We start from the raw sequence: 18,640 nt of genomic DNA on the forward strand, positions 1-18,640 counted from the left end.
CAATACGCTACATCTAGATAAGTAAAGGCACTATAGCATCTATTGTAAGAACTAAAGTAAACCACAAGTTGCCTCTAAGCCTTCACAGCCTTTATATGAGGAAAAAAAAGGAGGAGAAGGGAGGGGAAAATCCTTTAAAGTAACAGAGAAAGGAAAGTAAAGAACTATATAGACTCCTTGGCTGGACAGATTGTCAAATTAACTGCAGAACACCCCCGCAGTCTGCCTCTGTATATGGGTTTTTTTTTTTTTTTTTATATTTTTTTTTTTTTTCCTTTTTCTCTAAAAACTGCATCCCGGATAAACAGCTGAGGAGGGACATTGGAAGTGCCCTGTACCGATTACCCACTTAACATCCTCTCAAGGACCAGCTAAAAAGGAGCAAAGATGAATCGTCACCTTAAAGCACATAGTTTATCAGGGTAGGCTAATGACTTTCCAAGAACTGAGACGTACATATGGGCTTCCACTTTCTTTCCAGTTCAGATACTGGCAACTGAAGCACGCCTTTGGGGCTCAGTTCCCTGCTCTTCTGACTCTGGAATCGGACTCCATTGAACGTCTACTGACTTCCAGGGTGATGGGGAGAACCCTGTCGACCTTATATCTTTACCTCGCGGTGGAACATGACACTAGTTGGACCAAATCCCGGGAGAAGTGGAGTTCGGACATTCCGTCCCTAGGGGAGGAGGAGTGGGAGGAGTGCCTGACTTCTTACATTCCAACAATGATAGCCGCGAAAAGACAGGTTTATACAATTTAAATTCCTCCATAGGGCCTACTTCACCCCGCAGAGGCTGGCGCGTATTTACCCCCAAAGGGACCCTAACTGTCAAAGGTGTAAGCAGGAGGTGGGCACTTTCTGGCACATGGTCTGGTCATGTCCCAAAATCCGGCCCTACTGGGAGGAAGTGGTGTCTACGCTAAATGCTGTGACCGGGTCGAACCTTCAGGTCGACCCTCAAACCCTACTATTGAGCCATTTGGCAGACGTTGAGGGGGACAGGTACTGCAAACTGTGCCTTACCTTCGCATTGTATTATGCCAGACGCGGGATTCTATTGCGATGGAAACTCGAAGACCCCCCTTCCCCTGCCTCGTGGAGGAGATCAGTGAACCTGGTGCTCCCCCTGTATAAGTTGACCTATGAAAGTAGACAATGCCCAGGAAAATTTGATAAAATTTGGTCCTCCTGGATAGACGTGTCCGCTGATCTTGGTTCCCCCTCGCCCTAACTTTGAGTTGAGCTGAGACGGGGGTGGATCCCCCCCCCCCCCCCGGTTGACCGCCCTGTTCTCTATCTCCTGACCATTTCCTCCCTGGCCCCCCCCCCTTCCATGGGCTCGCGCAGATGTCAGGTACCTGCATGACGGCTGTGAAGCTCCGCTGGGGATGTCCTGCTTTTATGATAGAGCAATGGTTACTCCTGTTATCTGTAATGCTGGATTATTAATTTAAGAGTGATTACTGGATGAGGGTGTTTTTTTCCTTTCTACAACTGTGTATTATCGGATTTACTGTTCTTTGCAATGTAATGCTGATTTGTCTAATAAAAAATTTTCTGTTAAAAAAAAAAAGGAGCAAAGATAATATTGCTAAGGCTGGTAATAAAGGAGAAGTAATGCTAAGACAAACCATAGAAGACATGTAGATGGGATTGGAAAAATAATAAATGATCCTATTATAATGGTTTCCAGCATTGTTCAATAAAGCACAAGACAGTCCGTGTGTATGTGGAGTGAACCCGGAGAGTATTGTGAAAAGGAAGTAGGACTGACTCAAAGAGGCCATCGATGAGAAAAGGGCACCATACTGATAACTGTGGAATCTAAGCTACAGGAGGAAGGAAGAGGACAAATATGCAAAAGGGACTGGAGTAATAAAAATACAATAGGACACTGTCAACAATGTATTGTATGAACAAATTCTTAGCCTTGTGAGGTATAATTAAGGAAAAGCGGGGCTGGTCCTATTTGTTACCGCCCTCTTGTCCGCCCTCCTTTGCTTCCACTGCCCCTGAGTGGAGGAGAGGGAGATCGGGGGATAAGACGGGAGGGAGAGGAGTAGACGAAAAAGGAAATAGAACTGGGAGGGTTTAAACAGGGAAAATGAGAGGGAAAGCAAAAATAGGTGAAAAACATACCGCCGGCGACCAGTCCAGGAGGTATCCAGCGGTATATGGTAAATAATACCAGCACAATAGAAGATGGACAAGGAAGCCCTAAGTCGGGATCAGCACGGAGATCAGGGGTAAATAAGCAGAGGACACTAGAAGAAAGTAAAGGTGGCGTAAAGGCGAGTGGATCAAAAAAATGTAGGCAATCACCCACAGACTAGCATTAGAGTCCCTCAGGAAAGGGAAGAAGAAAGAGAAGAAGAAGAGGATATTAGAAGGGAAGGAGGTGCCCAATCTAGTAGTCAAGAAGTAGAAGCCCCGACAATAAAGGAGATGTTGGCGGAGATGTTCGCCAAAATGGAGGAGTCCCTAAAAGTTGAGATTGCAGGAGTAAGGGCAGACATAGGTCTTGTGTTGGAGAGAGTAGAGGAGATAGAAGACAGATTAGATAAACAGGACTCAAGGCTGGATGAGATAACAGAACAAGTTTCAAACCTGCAGAGAACTAATAGAAATCTCCAGTATAGATTAGAGGACCAAGAGAACCGGGGCAGGAGGAAAAATGTGAGAATTAAAGGGCTCCCAGAGAAATACAGTAGCGGGGAGTTAGGTAACATTGTGCAGCAGCTTTTTAACCCGTTGTTAGAAAGGGACCCCTCTGAGAATATAAAGGTAGATAGAATACACAGGATTACAAGGCGGATGACAGCAGGGGTGGAGTCCCCAAGGGATGTAATAGTGAGGCTACACTATGCAGAAGAAAAAGGGCAAATAATGGGGAAATTGAGGACATTACCAGGCCTGACCTTTGAGGGGGTAGAGTTACAGGTGTTCTCTGAAACACTGACGAGAAGGAGACTATTAAAACCCCTAACTCAACGGATGGCAGCAGCAGGAATAGCCTATCAATGGAGCTTTCCTGCCTGTCTGAAAGGGAAAAAAGATGGGCGCTCTGCAGTCCTGCGATTTCCAGAGGACTTGAGAGAGTTCTGCGAAAGGTTAGACATATCTCCCCCCCAGCTACCAGGATGGGAAGAGGAAGTTAAGGAAGTAAGGCCTAGGCAAAGAAAGTTAAGATGGACGAGGGGGAGAGGAACGGAGTTAAATGAAGAGGTAGTAGTTAAAAGATAGTACTAGAAAGTAAGAGGGGGAGGAGAGTGGAGGGGGGTGAGGGGAGAGGGTGGGTGGTGTTGGGGGGGCGGGAGGGGGTTCGCAGAGGTCTACCGGTGTGAGCCCTCGGGTGAATATATGGGAATGAAAAGACTCCATCGAGATAGGTGTCTTGCCCATATGAACAACGAAGTAAGGGGGGGTCTCCGAACAACCTTACGGGGGATAGCGTTGCGGAGAAGGGGCTGAGGTGAGGGGAGGAGTGGGGGGGAGTGTTGGGGTTTTTGGGATTTTCTTTCTTTTTTTTTTTTCGCACCCTCTCTGTCCCTCAGTAGGAGGCCCTTTGGGTCAGCTTACGCAGCCAGACGAACCAATGAAAGAAGCAGTTAATGGTAGTCATTAATGTGATAACATACAATGTGAGGGGATTAAACACATGGGGAAAAAAGGTATAAAATTAACAAAGAACTTCAATTTATGGGAGGGAATGTAATATGCCTACAAGAGACATATATCACCAACAATTCCGGGATAAAATTGGCATCAGCTCAATTCCCACTTTGGTTCTATGGGGATACACCATCAGCCCACTCAAGAGGAGTAGCCATTGGTTTCGATAGATTAACAAGATTTGAAATTGGTGGACGGCTGGCTGACCCAGAGGGCAGATATTTATTTATAAAAGGGAAATTGGGGGAGATGCAATGCACTATATAGTAAATGTTTATGCTCCAAACAGAAATCCGGATAAATTCTTAAGGAAAGTTTTAAATAAATTAGAAGAGTTTAGAGTTGGTAAAGTGGTTATAGCAGGAGACCTGAATTGGTGTCTAGACCCTAAGATGGATACCTCGGGGGGAGGTGCACGAGTGGTAGAACAGAGATATAGATTGGTAAACAAAGCACTGATTAATGCGCAGTTACAAGACGCATGGAGGATAAGCCATCAAAAAGACCGTGACTACACTCATTTCTCAGCAGCTCATAAAACCTTTGCAAGACTGGATTATATTTTAATAGATCACCAATTAGTGGCTAACTTGAAAAAAGCGGAAATTAAACCAATTACTCTCTCAGACCATGCCCCCATAAAAATCCAATTAGAAATACAGGGTGATAACGGGACAGGAAGAACCTGGAGGTTGAATGACTCACTTATTCAAGAACAGGATGTAGGTAATAAAATAGAACAGGAAATAAAAGACTTCTTTGAGCTTAAAGCGGGAGTCCACCGGGACTCCGCGTTTTTTTTTTTTTTTTTAAAAGCCAGCAGCTACAAATACTGCAGCTGCTGACTTTTAAATAGTGACACTTACCTGTCCAGCGCGCCCGCGATGTCGGCACCCGAAGCCGATCGCTCGCTCGTGCCGCCGCCATCTTGGGTATGGGAATCAGGAAATGGAGCCTTTCGGCTTCATTTCCCGGTTCCCTACTGCGCATGCGCGAGCCGCGCGGCGCAATCCGGACGGTCCCCGCTGCCTCTGGGAGCTGTGTGTTTCCCAGCAGGCAGCGGGGCACTTGCTGAAGGGGGCGGGCGCTTGCGGAAAGGGGCGTAACGTACGCCCCTTTCCGCAGAGAGCTAGCCCGGAAGTGGGTGCAGTTACCTGGATTATCCAGGTAACTGCACCCCCCTCCCCCCTGAAAGGTGCCGATTGTGGCGCCGGAGAGGGGGGGGGGGATTCCGATGAGCGGAGGTCCATTTTAGGGTGGACCTCCGCTTTAATGACGTAGAGGGAATTTCCAGGGCTACTATTTGGGAGACACACAAGGTAGTCATTAGGGGAAGTTTGATTGGGATTGGAGCATGGAAAAAGAAGGAAAGGGAGAAAAGGAAAGTTCAACTATACAGTGAGATCGAGGAGCTGGAGCAGAAAAAAAACTAGACCTAGGGGGCTCCAGGGGAGTCACCTTAAAAAAAAAAAAAAAGAGAACTTGAAGAATGCTTGGAACAAGAAAGGAGAACAACTTTTTATAAAATAAATAAGGAGAGACATCTGTGGGGGAATAGGTCAGGGAAGTGGCTGGCGAGAAGAGTAAAGGAGCAGAAAAACAGGGCTTACATCCCCAAAATTAGGGACAAAGGAGGGGAGATGAAGTTCGCTACTTCAGATATTGCAGAGAGTTTCCATACTTACTACAGTGCTTTGTATAATATAGGAGTAAGAGGAGATGAAAAGGGGAAAAGGAAGGTTACCATATGGGAGTACCTCGCGAGCCTGGACTTCCCTAAAGGTGTGAGTGAAGAGATGGAGGCTCTAGAGACCCCGATTACAGTAAAGGAAGTTGAGAGAGCAATTAAAGAAACAGCCCGGGGGGGGGGGGGGGAGTCCGGGCCCGGACGGATACTCCATCCTATATTATAAGAGATTCCAGAGTCTTTTAGTACCAAAATTTTGTGAGTATTTCAACGCAGTCGGTGAGGGTCAGGGCTTTCGAGAGGAGGCGCTTCTTGCTCATATTGCTTTGATTTTGAAGGAGGGTAAAGACCCGGCAGCCCTAGAGAGTTATCGGCCGATATCATTATTAAATACGGATGTAAAAATATACGCGAAAATAATAGCCGAAAGATTGAAGACACTCCTCCCGGGATGGGTTCATACCGATCAGGTGGGATTTGTGTTGGGGGCGGGAGGGGAGGGACAACTCTTTAAAGTCTATCATCTTGATCCAGGAGGCAATTAGAAGGAAGATCCCCACGGCCCTTCTATCAGTAGATGCCGAGAAGGCTTTTGATAGAGTAGATTGGCAGTTTATTGAAGAGACACTAAAACATGTGGGGCTGGGAGAGAGAATGAGGAGATGGATTGGAGCGTTGTACACTCGACCGACCGCCAGGATTACAGTGAATGGATCCCTGTCTCGCCCCCTTGACTTGTTTAACGGGACGAGACAGGGATGCCCCTTGTCCCCGATTCTGTTTGTAGTGGTCTTAGAACCCCTTTTAGTAGTGATCCGTAGGAATCAGGATATATACGGGAAATTCGGGGTGGGTGGGATAGAATATAAGGTACAGGGGCGTAACTATAGGGGGTGCAGCAGTAGCGACCGCAACTGGGCCCTGTGATGCAGGGGGCCCATGCAGCCCCCTCTACATATGGCCGGCAGCAGCATAGGCAGCTAGCACACACTATTACATACCCCCTCCATATCCCCCTGGGAACAGGGATCCCTTCTCACGTGAGGACAGGGACCCCTTCTCACCTGGGGGCAGTAACTTCATTTGCCCTGGAGAAAAGGACCTCATCTCTTCTGGGGACAGGGACCCAATTCTGCCTAGGGACAGTCCCCCAATGGGGCACCTAAAAATGTACAAAAATAAATAAATAAAAACTACTGATACCAGTGGTGGAACTACAGGGCTCACAAAGGTCATACCTGTGACCACGCCCTGGAGTTCCACTGCGGGACTCTTAGGGAAGGGCCCTGGCTGGTGTTCAGGGGGGCCCTTCATGGAATTCTTGCATCGGGGCCCTGAAGGTTCTAGTTACGCCACTGATAAGGTAGCTGCTTTACGCAGATGACGTGCTGTTATACATAGTAAATCCCAGAATATCGATCCCGTTGGTCCTTAAAGAATTAGAACAATACGGAAGATTATCAAATTTTAAAATAAATTTGACGAAGACAGAAATTCTAAACCTGAATCTATCAGAAAAAGAACAGAGAGAGCCCTTTCCGTAAGCCTGCCCTTTAAGTGGTGTAGAGGAGAACTGAGTTATCTGGGGATAAAATTAACGGCACAAACGGCTAAACTGTATGAAGCAAATTATATACCCCTCTTAACCACTTGCAGACCGGACCATTTTGCTGGTCAAAGACCAGACCCCTTTTTGCAATTCGGCACTGCGTCGCTTTAACTGACAATTGCGCGGTCGTGCGACGTGGCTCCCAAACAAAATTGACGTCCTTTTTTTCCCCACAAATAGAGCTTTCTTTTGGTGGTATTTGATCACCTTCTGCGGTTTTTATTTTTTGCGCTATAACCAAAAATAGAGCGCCAATTTTGAAAAAAACGCATTATTTTTTACTTTTTGTTATAATAAATATCCCCCAAAAATATATAAAAAAACATTTTTGTTCCCCTCAGTTTAGGCCGATACGTATTCTTCTACATATTTTTGGTAAAAAAAATCGCAATAAGCGATTATTGATTGGTTTGCGCAAAAGTTATAGCGTTTACAAAATAGGGGATAGTTTTATAGCATTTTTATTAATAATTTTTTATTATTTATTTTTTTTTACTAGTAATGGCGGCGATCAGCGATTTTTATTGTGACTGCGACATTGTGGGGGACCCATCGGACATTTTTGACACATTTTTGGGACCATTGTCATTTATACAGCAATCAGTGCTATATAAATGCAGTGATTCCTGTGTAAATGACACTGGCAGTGAAAGGGTTAACCAGTGGGTGGCAGTGTAGGGGTTAAGTGTTCCTAGGGGTGTGTTACTAACTGTGGGGGAGGCTGGGCTTTCATTTAGTGAACACTGATCTCTGCTCCAATCACATGGAGCAGAGATCAGCGTCACTAGTTGCTAGGCAGAATGGAGAAATGTTGTTTACACGGCATTTCCTCCATTCGGCCGCTCTGTGAGACGATCGCGGGGATGCCCCAGCGGCGATCGAGTCCGCGGGTCCCGCGACCGGACTCACGGGGGGTCCCGACCAGCGCGGGAGCGCCGCTGCCGGCGGCGCGCTCCCGATGGCAGGGCGGCATTGAATATTGGACGTACCTGTACGCCAATATGCCTGCCCCGTGCCATTCTGTCGACGTACATCGTCGTGCGCTGGTCGGGAAGTGGTTAAATAAAATTAAAGGGCAAATGAAAAGTATGAGTCATAAAGCATTATCATGGATGGGTAAAATAAATGCAATAAAAATGTTCATACTACCAGTAGTAATGTACACATTTCAAATGATACCTGTGCCAGTACCGGCAAGTTTTTTCAGGAAATTAAAATCTTTGGTGGTATCATTTATATGGGCCACCGAAAAGGCCACGTATTGCACATAATGTCTTAGTGAAGGAAAAAGAACGGGGAGGAGTGACACTACCAGATTTTAATAAATATTACGAGGCAATAGTAATATCAAGAGTAACGGACTGGTCACACAACCGGAAAGAGAAAAGTTGGGTGGAGTTAGAAATTAGACTGAGTGGAGAGGAACTAAAAAAAAAAAGTATATGGATCCCTTCAAAGTCGAGGAATTTAGGAGTAGGCACGAGCACTTTAACTAGACACACATTAAAAATATGGGATAAAATTAATAAGGCACATAACTGGACTCACAATTCTCCATTAATGTCCCTGTTGGACACAAATTATTTTTTGCCAGGAAAGGAGGAACGATTATATTTTAGTAGATGGTCAAAGAAGGAGGAAATAAAATTAGGGGAGGTAATTAAAGGGAACAGGTTATACACGTATAGGGAAATTACACAAGAGTGGGGGGCACAAACCGTTAGATAGATGGAGACACGCGCAACTATTACACTTCACACAAGGGCAGGCGTGTACTGGCCATCGGGACTACCGGGAGTTTCCCAGTGGGCCGATGGCTCAGTGGGCCACTCTGATGTAAGGGGGCTGGTGATGGGACACTCTGATGTAAGGGGGCTGCTGATGGGACACTCTGATGTAAGGGGGCTGCTGATGGGACACTCTGATGTAAGGGGGCTGCTGATGGGACACTCTGATGTAAGGGGGCTGGTGATGGGACACTCTGATGTAAGGGGGATGCTGATGGGACACTCTGATGTAAGGGGGGTGGTGATGGGACACTCTGATGTAAGGGGGATGCTGATGGGACACTCTGATGTAAGGGGGCTGCTGATGGGACACTCTTATGTAAGGGGGTGCTGATGGGACACTCTGATATAAGGGGGCTGGTGATGGGACCCTCTGATGTAAGGGGGCTGCTGATGGGACACTCTGATGTAAGGGGGTGCTGATGGGACACTCTGATGTAAGGGGGCTGCTGATGGGACACTCTGATGTAAGGGGGATGCTGATGGGACACTCTGATGTAAGGGGGATGCTGATGGGACACTCTGATGTAAGGGGGCTGCTGATGGGACACTCTAATGTAAGGGGGCTGCCGATGGGACACTCTGATGTAAGGGGGCTGCTGATGGGACACTCTAATGGAGGGGGGGGTGCTGATGGGACACTCTGATGTAAGGGGCTGCTGATGGGACACTCTGATGTAAGGGGTGCTGATGGGACACTCTGATGTAAGGGGGTGGTGATGGGACACTCTGATGTAAGGGGGGTGGTAATGGGACACTCTTATGTAAGGGGTGCTGATGGGACATTCTGATGTAAGGGGGCTGCTGATGGGACACTCTGATGTAAGGGGGATGCTGATGGGACACTCGGATGTAAGGGGGATGCTGATGGGACACTCCGATGTAAGGGGGATGCTGATGGGACACTCCGATGTAAGGGGCTGGTGATGGGACACTCTGATGTAAGGGGGATGCTGATGGGACACTCTGATGTAAGGGGGCTTGTAATGGGACACTCTGATGTAAGGGGGTGCTGATGGGACACTCTGATGTAAGGGGGATGCTGATGGGACACTCCGATGTAAGGGGGATGCTGATGGGACACTCCGATGTAAGGGGCTGGTGATGGGACACTCTGATGTAAGGGGGATGCTGATGGGACACTCTGATGTAAGGGGGCTTGTAATGGGACACTCTGATGTAAGGGGGTGGTGATGGGACACTCTGATGTAAGGGGGCTGGTGATGGGACACTCTGATGTAAGGGGGATGCTGATGGGACACTCTGATGTAAGGGAGTGCTGATGGGACACTCTGATGTAAGGGGGTCTGGTAATGGGACACTCTGATGTAAGGGGGTGCTGATGGGACACTCAAAATGTAAGTGGGCCGGTCTGGATGAAGTCCAGGGCCAAATTTCTTTCCCAGTCCAGCCCTGCACAAGGGCTGCCACAACCTCTACGAGGAATGTTACGGTTAAGACCATTAGAGAACCTACTTAAGGATGAACAATGTTTATTGAAAAGGGTATCAAAAATATATAAAATACTAAGACGAGTGGCAGACTCGGAATTACCGGCATACTTGGGGAAACGGGAAGGGGAATTAGGATCACTTAAGAATGAAGAGCAAAGGATAAAAATATTAAAAATGACGCACTCCATCCCAAGAGACTCTCAAACGATAGAAATGTCCTACAAATTAATATCAAGGTGGTATATGACACCCCGAAGAATGCAGAGGTTTGGAGGGGAAGAACAAGCAACTTGCTGGCGGGAATGTACAGAACAAGGTTCTTTAAAACATATATGGTGGGATTGCGCCAAAATATCCCCCTTTTGGGACAAAATAATAGAAAGTATATTTGATGTGACAGGAATGAGGATCAGAAAATGCCCGTGGGTGTGTCTTTTTCACGATACAGAGAAAGGGTAATGGAATACAAAGGCACGATAGTCCCGCACTTGTTGAATGCAGCCAAAGCGCCGATCCCATGTTACTGGAAAACGGTAAGGGTTCCAACAATAGGGGATTGGGTGAAGAGGGTCGAGCAAGTTAGGTTAATGGAAGAGTCGATATATAAATGACAAGATATAGGGGGAAAGAGCATGGGATATGGCAGCAATGGCTGACATTCTTAGAGAAGGGGGACTGTCGTGTAATACTCGAGGGGCAAGGGGACAGAGAGGGTGACGAATGAGAGGGGGGAAGATAGAGGGGCAGACCTCCCCCCCTCCTTTTTTTTTTTGTTGCCCCTAGGGTAGGGGGAGGGAAGAGGGGGGAGGGAGAGGGCTGTTGAAAAGGATTGTAATTGTGAAGAAGAACCATATAATAAATGGTACCATTGTTTTTATAAATTTGATATGTATAAAGAGGAAAAATAAAGAATATAAAAAAAAGGACTTGTGCGGGCGATTACACACGAGAAGTGTGTGTAATCCCTCCTAGTTGGATTCATCTTTCTCCATGCATCGACTAAACCATGTAGGCTCTGTTTGGGGGGGTCTGATAAGTTGGGAATCCCCAGGGCATCTGGATTTATCTAGACCTTGGTCCAGGGCAGTATTTGAGTCACCCCCATATAACACAGTCCCTTCCACCGTGGGGTCTAGCGTTTTAAGCATCGCCTGAAAAAAGCAGCCTATCCCTGATTGGGCATATAGTATGAAATAAAGGACTATAATTGGTCATCTATGGTGCCTTTTATGAGAATAAAAAAAAATAAAAACTTTAGATTGTAGCTATTATTTTCCAATTTAGCTAGAAAGGACAACAAGTCCTCTCTGGAACCAGTAAAAACAGCAAAAATATCGTCAATGAAACGGTGGTCAAAAAATTCTAGAAATTCATCAGAAGAAAAAAAATCTCACGCTTCGACCCCCCCCCCCCCCCCTCCAGGTACAGAGTGGCGTACAACGGGGCACACTTGGTTCCCATCGCAGCACCCTTGACCTGGAATTAGTGGGAGCGGTCAAAGATAAAAATATTATTGGTCAAAACGAAAAAAGCAAATCCAGGATAAACCTATCATGCGCTGACTCTAGAAATTCATCAGAAGAAAAAAAATCTCACGCACCCACCCCCCAGGTACAGAGTGGCGTACGACGGGGCACACTTGGTCCCCATCGCAGCACCCTGCACCTGGAGGTAGTGGGAGCGGTCAAAGATAAAAATATTGGTCAAGATGAAAAAAAAAGAAAATCCAGGATAAACCTATTATATGCTGACGCCCTGGGCCCTCGTTCGGAAATGAAGTCCTCCACGACTCAGCCCCCCCCCCCCCGATGCCCCAGGGTGTAAGCATATAATAGGTTTATCCTGGATTTTCTTTTTTTCATCTTGACCAATATTTTTATCTTTGACCGCTCCCACTACCTCCAGGTGCAGGGTGCTGCGATGGGGACCAAGTGTGCCCCGTCGTACGCCACTCTGTACCTGGGGGGTAGGAGCATGAGATTTTTTTTCTTCTGATGAATTTCTAGAGTCAGCGTATGATAGGTTTATCCTGGATTTTCTTTTTTTTCATCTTGACCAATATTTTTATCTTTGACCACTCCCACTACCTCCAGGTGCAGGGTGCTGCGATGGGGAACCAAGTGTGCCCCGTCGTACGCCACTCTGTACCTGGGGGGGTGGGAGCGTGAGTTTTTTTTTTTTCTTCTGATAAATTTCTAGAATTTTTTGACCACCGTTTCATTGAAGATATTTTTCTCATTTGGACTGGGAGTGGGAGCGTGAGATTTTTTTATCTTTGACCGCTCCCACTACCTCACCTACAGGAAGTCTAGGTCATTAGGGGATCACATTAGTTCACAGTCACCTCTTGCCAAAAAAAAAAGGTGGTCAGTTTCGTAGAGGTATTGCCCCTTGTGGCCAATGTGAGTTTTGCAGATTTGTACCAAACTCTATTGATTTTACTCTCCCCAATGGGAATCTCTATCAACCAAATTTCTTTGTAAACTGTCAATCCATTGGGGGTTGTTTACCTCATGAAGTGCGACTCTAAAGCTTTCTATGTGGGTGTAGCACTAACCCCCCGAAGCAGCTGCTGGTTAGATTTGGGCTTACCGTTACCTTCTGTTCTCCTCACTTCACGTCTATGGGGTGTCCCGTGGTAGATGGCCCAGTAACTTGAGAGACTGACGGTAGATCCATTCAAATGGATTTTTATTTGCAAGAAAACGTAGCCAATGAACATTCTCATAAAATGGGATCAGAGGGTTGGAAAGGAAGTTCAGGGACTCTAAAGCCCCGTACACACGAGAGGACTTATGTCCGACAGACTTCCGAAGGAGTTCCGTCGGAGTTCTGCTGGAATTCCGACGGAGTTCTGACAGACTTTTCGGCTGAGCGGACTTGGCCACACACAATCACACTAAACTCCGACGGATTCGAACGTGATGACGTACGACTCGGCTTGAATAAGGAAGTTCATAGCCAGTAGCCAATAGCTGCCCTAGCGTCGGTTTTAGTCCGTCGGAATAGCACACACACGAGCGGATTTTTCGAAGGGGACCGGGTCCGGCGGAGTTCCTTCGGAAAAATTTGAAGCATGTTCCATATTCTAAAGTCCTTCGGACTTTGGCGAGTCAAAAGTCCGTTGCAGCCCACACACGATCGGATAGTCTGACGGACTCAGTCCTTCGGACTTTGGATGTTGAAAAGTCCGCTCGTGTGTACGCGGCATTAGTGTCAAAGTCAATATTGAAGAACTTGCTTACTTTGACTGCATCCAGAGAATAGCCATTCGCAACTGAATGATAACTCAAGTTGGACAGTCCCTCTCTCACACGGCCTAGCAGCCAACTTTATTATTTTCTGTCTGTTTGGTCCTGGTGGTCCCCCTGACCCAGCCCCATGGCCCTCCTGGCCTGGGGTGCGGAACCATGCATTTCGAGTCTCGGGGCTGGCTGGCCCGAGGCAACGCAAACTGCAGGGACAGGCCCGAGTGGATTTCGGGGCCTATTGATCCAAGGATGTTTCCGGTGCCGTCTCATCTGAAGGGAGAGGCCCAACAACTGAAGAACCCCCGGGGGAGGACTCTTCAGGAGAAGGCCGTGTGCAAGGCTGGCTTCTCTGAAAGGAGCCTGGAGGCTTAGTTGAAGGACGCAGCCTGGATCAGCACTCATACGGTATCACCGGATCAGCTGAGAGATACTGGTACCGTATGATGGCTCTTTAAATTTGTCTACATCCCTCAGTAACGCACAAGTCTGTGGCAGAGGCTTTACCAAACAGGTAAGGCCTCGTGAGTGGAGGTCTATCCGGGGGTTGTAAAATCCAGTTGTGAAACGGTTGCTATTCTCTGGATTTTTCTATAGGACTTCCGTTATTTTTGCAGTCTAAAGTACCTGAACTTTCTCCTAACCCTCTACCCTTCATTGAGAGACTCTGTTTCTGTTTCAAATAAATAACCCAAAAGAAGATTCGGTGTCAGTTTCCACATTTCTTTGGGCCGTCTATCACGGGAATCCCTAGACGGAGAAGTAGACAAGAAGGTAACGGTAAGCCCAATAAACCCGGCAGCTCCTTCGGGGGTTAGTGCTACATATTTTTTTCATGCTTACTATTATTTCAATGTATTTAAATAATGGAGGAACCCCCTTAAGGATCAGGTGACCATTTGGATGCCCAGAGTGTGCATCTCAAGTGCTGTCTCCCCCTGACTCCCACTGGGTGGCGCCATTTCTGCGGATCACATTCCGGTCCTATTCCTTTCCATTTTGGTTTCTCTCCCCAATCTGGATTGGGAATATTCTTTACCATCTGGCCTTGCTGACCCCGCTCTTGTCAATGTAAAATGGCGATGGCCTGTCCATCTACCATTTCCGCATGTGTCAGCTGACTGTGTTTCCGGGCCTGCTTAGAGTTGATGCGATTATTGCGTCACTTCCGGCGAGCCGGCTCGTTTATCAGCATCACTTCGTGTCTCCGACGCGACCAATGTCACTTCCGGTGCGGCCGGATGTGTTTCCGGGCATCTCTGAAGCGTCCGCTCCCCCCCCCTTTAGCTTTGGCGCTAAGCCAGGCACCCAATGGGAAGGAGGAGGGTGGTATTTATAGAGGCTAATGGAGGCATTTAGAGTTGGGCCACCAAGAGAGAAGGAGGTTTATGCTGGATATCTGCCGTCCCCGGTGACTTAATCATTCCACTCTGTAGAGACTTTTTCTTATGCCCCGTACACACGAGCGGACTTTTCGACATCCAAACTCCGACGGACTGAGTCCGGCGGACTATCCGATCGTGTGTGGGCTGCAACGGACTTTAGCGAAGCTAAAGTCTGACGGACTTTAGAAATGAAGCATGCTTTAAATTTTCCCGACGGAACTCCGCCGGACCCGGTCCCCTTCGAAAAATCCGCTCGTGTGTGTGCTACTCCGACGGACTAAAACCGACGCTAGGGCAGCTATTGGCTACTGTCTAGGAACTTCCTACGTCGAATCCAGTCGTACGTCATCACGTTCGACTCCGTCTGAGTTTGGTGTGATGGTGTGTGGTCAAGTCCGTTCGGTCGAAAAGTCCGCCAGAACTCCGGCGGAACTCCGCTAGAACTCCGTCGGAAGTCTGTCAGACTTAATCCCTCTCGTGTGTACGGGGCATTATAAATACCTGTTTATTCTTCTGATTTCTCACCGACTCGCTTTAGGTCCCGTGAGTCCATACGGAGGCTTTCGGACGGTCAGTCGTCTCTCGAAAGGAGGGGATGTTTGGTGGTGCTGCCAACTAATCCAACCAGCTGACTATAGGTAGACTTTCCATTTTACATCCTTTTGGGGGGGGGGGGGTCTCCATGAATTGGTCGTTTCTTTCTTGACTTGATACTGACTCCTTATAGATCCCGGGCTTTTGGATGGACAGTCCTTTCTTTCAACAAAGTGGTGATTGGCAATTCTGCCAATCGATCCAAGCATCCAGCTGATTAGAGGCATATATGCCATCTATATATTGTATCTATGCCCCTTTAGTTTGTTTATACACTGGCTATTTTATATAAATTCTCTGGGCGTATTTATCTAGCTCTTCCCATATTCCTCTGTATATAGGTTCGGATTCCCCATTATCCTTCATTGTCTGGGTATGCTCTGACTTACCACCCTCTATGGGACACCCAATGATCCTTGCCTCTGGGTTTCCTCCCGATTTGCCTACTTCTTGGCCTGATCCTGGCATAGTCCCAATCTCTTTGCCTCTGTTGTATCATTAAGGCTGATGTCACCCTTGTGACACATTTAGAGGACACACGGGGCAATAAACTGCCCATCGGCCTGTATGTGCATCAGGATGAGCAAGGCGTCGCTCTCTCGCTGGTAAATTTACATTTTGGAGCGTTCTTTAGTAGCAAGTGAGCAACCCGGCATCTTTCCTGCGTTCTTTAGTGATCCTGGAGATGGCGAATACTCACTGTAACAGGACTGTAAGTGTGCCATCAGCCTAAAGGAGGGTGAGGCTGCCTGTAGGTGGGGCCACTCTGTACATTGATATGTATGTGTGTCTCATAGCCGGGAACTCCGATTATTCATCCGGAGACTCCACATGTACATTGGTTCTGTGTGAACTGGGCAACAAAAAGTGTTCTTTTATTGTGGGTAGTCATAAAATACTACATTATGGCCACTAGATGGAGTTGAGGGGCATAAGGAATACTTATTTTCAGATACGATGTAACAATTCTAGAGAACGCTAGAGGGAATTGGCAAATAAATGTAGCTGTATAGTCATCCCTGTGGCACAAATATGGAGAAAGTAATAGAGAGAATAATCAATATTGATACAGAATGTTAATAATTATAAATGAGGGTGTAATATGAATGCAGGTGTGACGGTGACCAGCGTTAGTCCCGGCATTGCGATGACGGAGGCCATGCGTCACAACAACCTGTTATTACGAGTCATCTTCAAGGTCATCGGATTTTTCTTCTTCAAGGTTGGTGGAGTCTCTGATTTCCATCTTCTATAATATATATTTCTGATATGAGGTCCACCCTGTTTTCTGGCTGTCTTGCCCCCTTTATTCCTCGTCCCGTCTCATCTCTCCGTTCCCCGTTCCGTCTGACTTCCTCTGTTCCCGGTCCCATCCCACCCTCCTCCATTCATCGTCCCATCTCACCTCCTCCCTTCCCATCCCATCTCCCTTCCTCCGTTCCCCATCTCGTCTCACTCCTCCATTCCCCGTCGCGTCGCACTTCCTCCATTCCCCGCCCCATCTCACCTCCCCCAATCCCGTCCCATCTCACCTCCTCCGTTCCCCGTCCCGTCTCACCTCCTCCATTCCCCATCCCATCTCCCCTCCTCCATTCCCCATCCCGTCTCACCTCCTCCATTCCCCATCCCATCTCCCCTCCTCCATTCCCCATCCCGTCTCACCTCCTCCATTCCCCGTCCCCGTCTCACCTCCTCCATTCCCGTCCCGTCTCACCTCCTCCATTCCCCGTCCCGTCTCACCTCCTCCATTCCCCATCCCGTCTCACCTCCTCCATTCCCCGTCCCCGTCTCACCTCCTCCATTCCCGTCCCATCTCCCCTCCTCCATTCCCCATCCCGTCTCACCTCCTCCATTCCCCGTCCCGTCTCACCTCCTCCATTCCCCATCCCGTCTCACCTCCTCCATTCCCCGTCCCCGTCTCACCTCCTCCATTCCCCGTCCCATCTCACCTCCTCCATTCCCCGTCCCATCTCTTGATCTATAATGTCCCCACTCACTCTCTTTTTTCTCCCCCCCCATGGTAGTCAGCGGAGGAGGGGGCGGCCAGCACCATATTCTGTGCAGTGTCGGAGGAGGCCGAAGGTCTGAATGGGCAGTATGTGGACAGCGACTGTGTGATTGAACTTCCCTCGAAGAAGGCTCGGGATCCGGCTGTCAACAAGAAGCTGTGGGAGGCGAGTGAGGCTGCAACCAACCGGATTGGTGGACCTGCACAATGATGGCGACCGACACAAGCAATCTCGTATCTGGAAAAGTCATAACTCAGGGCTAAAGCTGAGGGTTACTGTGACCCCCCGAGGTCTGCATACACCCCCCCACCCCCATTCACCAGGAATACTCCTCTGTCCTCCTTACTTGTACTATGAGAACCTGTCTGGCCTCAACCATTACTATGATCGTAGGGAGCCATCTAGTGGCCATAATACATCAATGAATGCACTATGGCCACTAGATGGCACTGACGATCACAGGGGACATTCATATTACTCAGAATACAGCTGTGCGGACGTTGGTCACATTTGTGCAGCGATCATTCGAACATTTCATACCCCTCCCCCCCAAATGTGTATAAGAAAAAGATCTAACCCCGGAGGTCGGGACTCGGGTCATCCGGCATGTTTTTGTTATGGAGATGTGAAATATAGGGGGTGCTAATGGTTACCAATTAAACACACACAATAAGCAAACTGTATAGTTCATGTACTTAAATATAATATAAATTTAAATATTTAAAACAATTTCTATTAACTTCATGAACATATAAACTACCAATTCACAAAATATGTGATCCAGACAAATATGAACGAAAAATGCGAACAATAATAATTAGAAATATATGGAATGTTAAGTCCTTTCTGATTATACAAAAAACACAGGTAGCGTGTATGCTGAACCCTCACTACACGGATGCTCCGGGTTCCACGCGTTTCGTCCCAATGACGTCTTCAGGAAGCAGTCTGTGCTAAATTAACTACTGTAGTGCTGGCTCCTGACGGGCAGGCGCTATGGTTTTTGAAAAGTTAAGTTGCCTGAAGCCACAGTTCGGCTTTGGGACTATTTCTCTAAATTTCTGGTTTCAGTACCAGTCCAGCTGGGTTGCACTGGGTTCTCCTTGACCGCAGGTGTCGCAGCCACCGCCGACAAGAGTAGAAACGCAGTCTAGCTGGGTGCATTGAATGCCTCTATTCTCTCGGAAACCA

General features: G+C 47.6%; 1 protein-coding gene across 5 annotated transcripts in view; it reads left to right on the forward strand.

The window, feature by feature from the left end:
• The window catches only part of LOC143975773 (retinol dehydrogenase 11-like), a 169,464-nt gene extending 151,337 nt beyond the window's left edge, over positions 1–18,127 (forward strand). For 4 of the 5 annotated variants that reach the window (XM_077478299.1, XM_077478298.1, XM_077478301.1 and 1 more), the window contains 2 exons: positions 16,553–16,662; positions 17,465–18,127. In XM_077478299.1, coding sequence (XP_077334425.1) covers positions 16,553–16,662; positions 17,465–17,659 — 305 coding nt within the window. In that variant the 3' untranslated portion in view covers positions 17,660–18,127. Of the gene's footprint in view, positions 1–15,384; positions 15,485–15,573; positions 15,686–16,552; positions 16,663–17,464 lie in introns of those variants that run through there. The other variant, XM_077478302.1, reaches the window with a different exon arrangement.
• Positions 18,128–18,640: the final 513 nt, after the last annotated feature.

The sequence above is a fragment of the Lithobates pipiens genome, unplaced genomic scaffold (assembly GCF_037356315.1).
Source record: "Lithobates pipiens isolate NorthernLeopardFrog02 unplaced genomic scaffold, aLitPip1_a1.2 Scaffold_13, whole genome shotgun sequence".
Classification (NCBI taxonomy): Eukaryota; Metazoa; Chordata; class Amphibia; order Anura; family Ranidae; genus Lithobates; species Lithobates pipiens.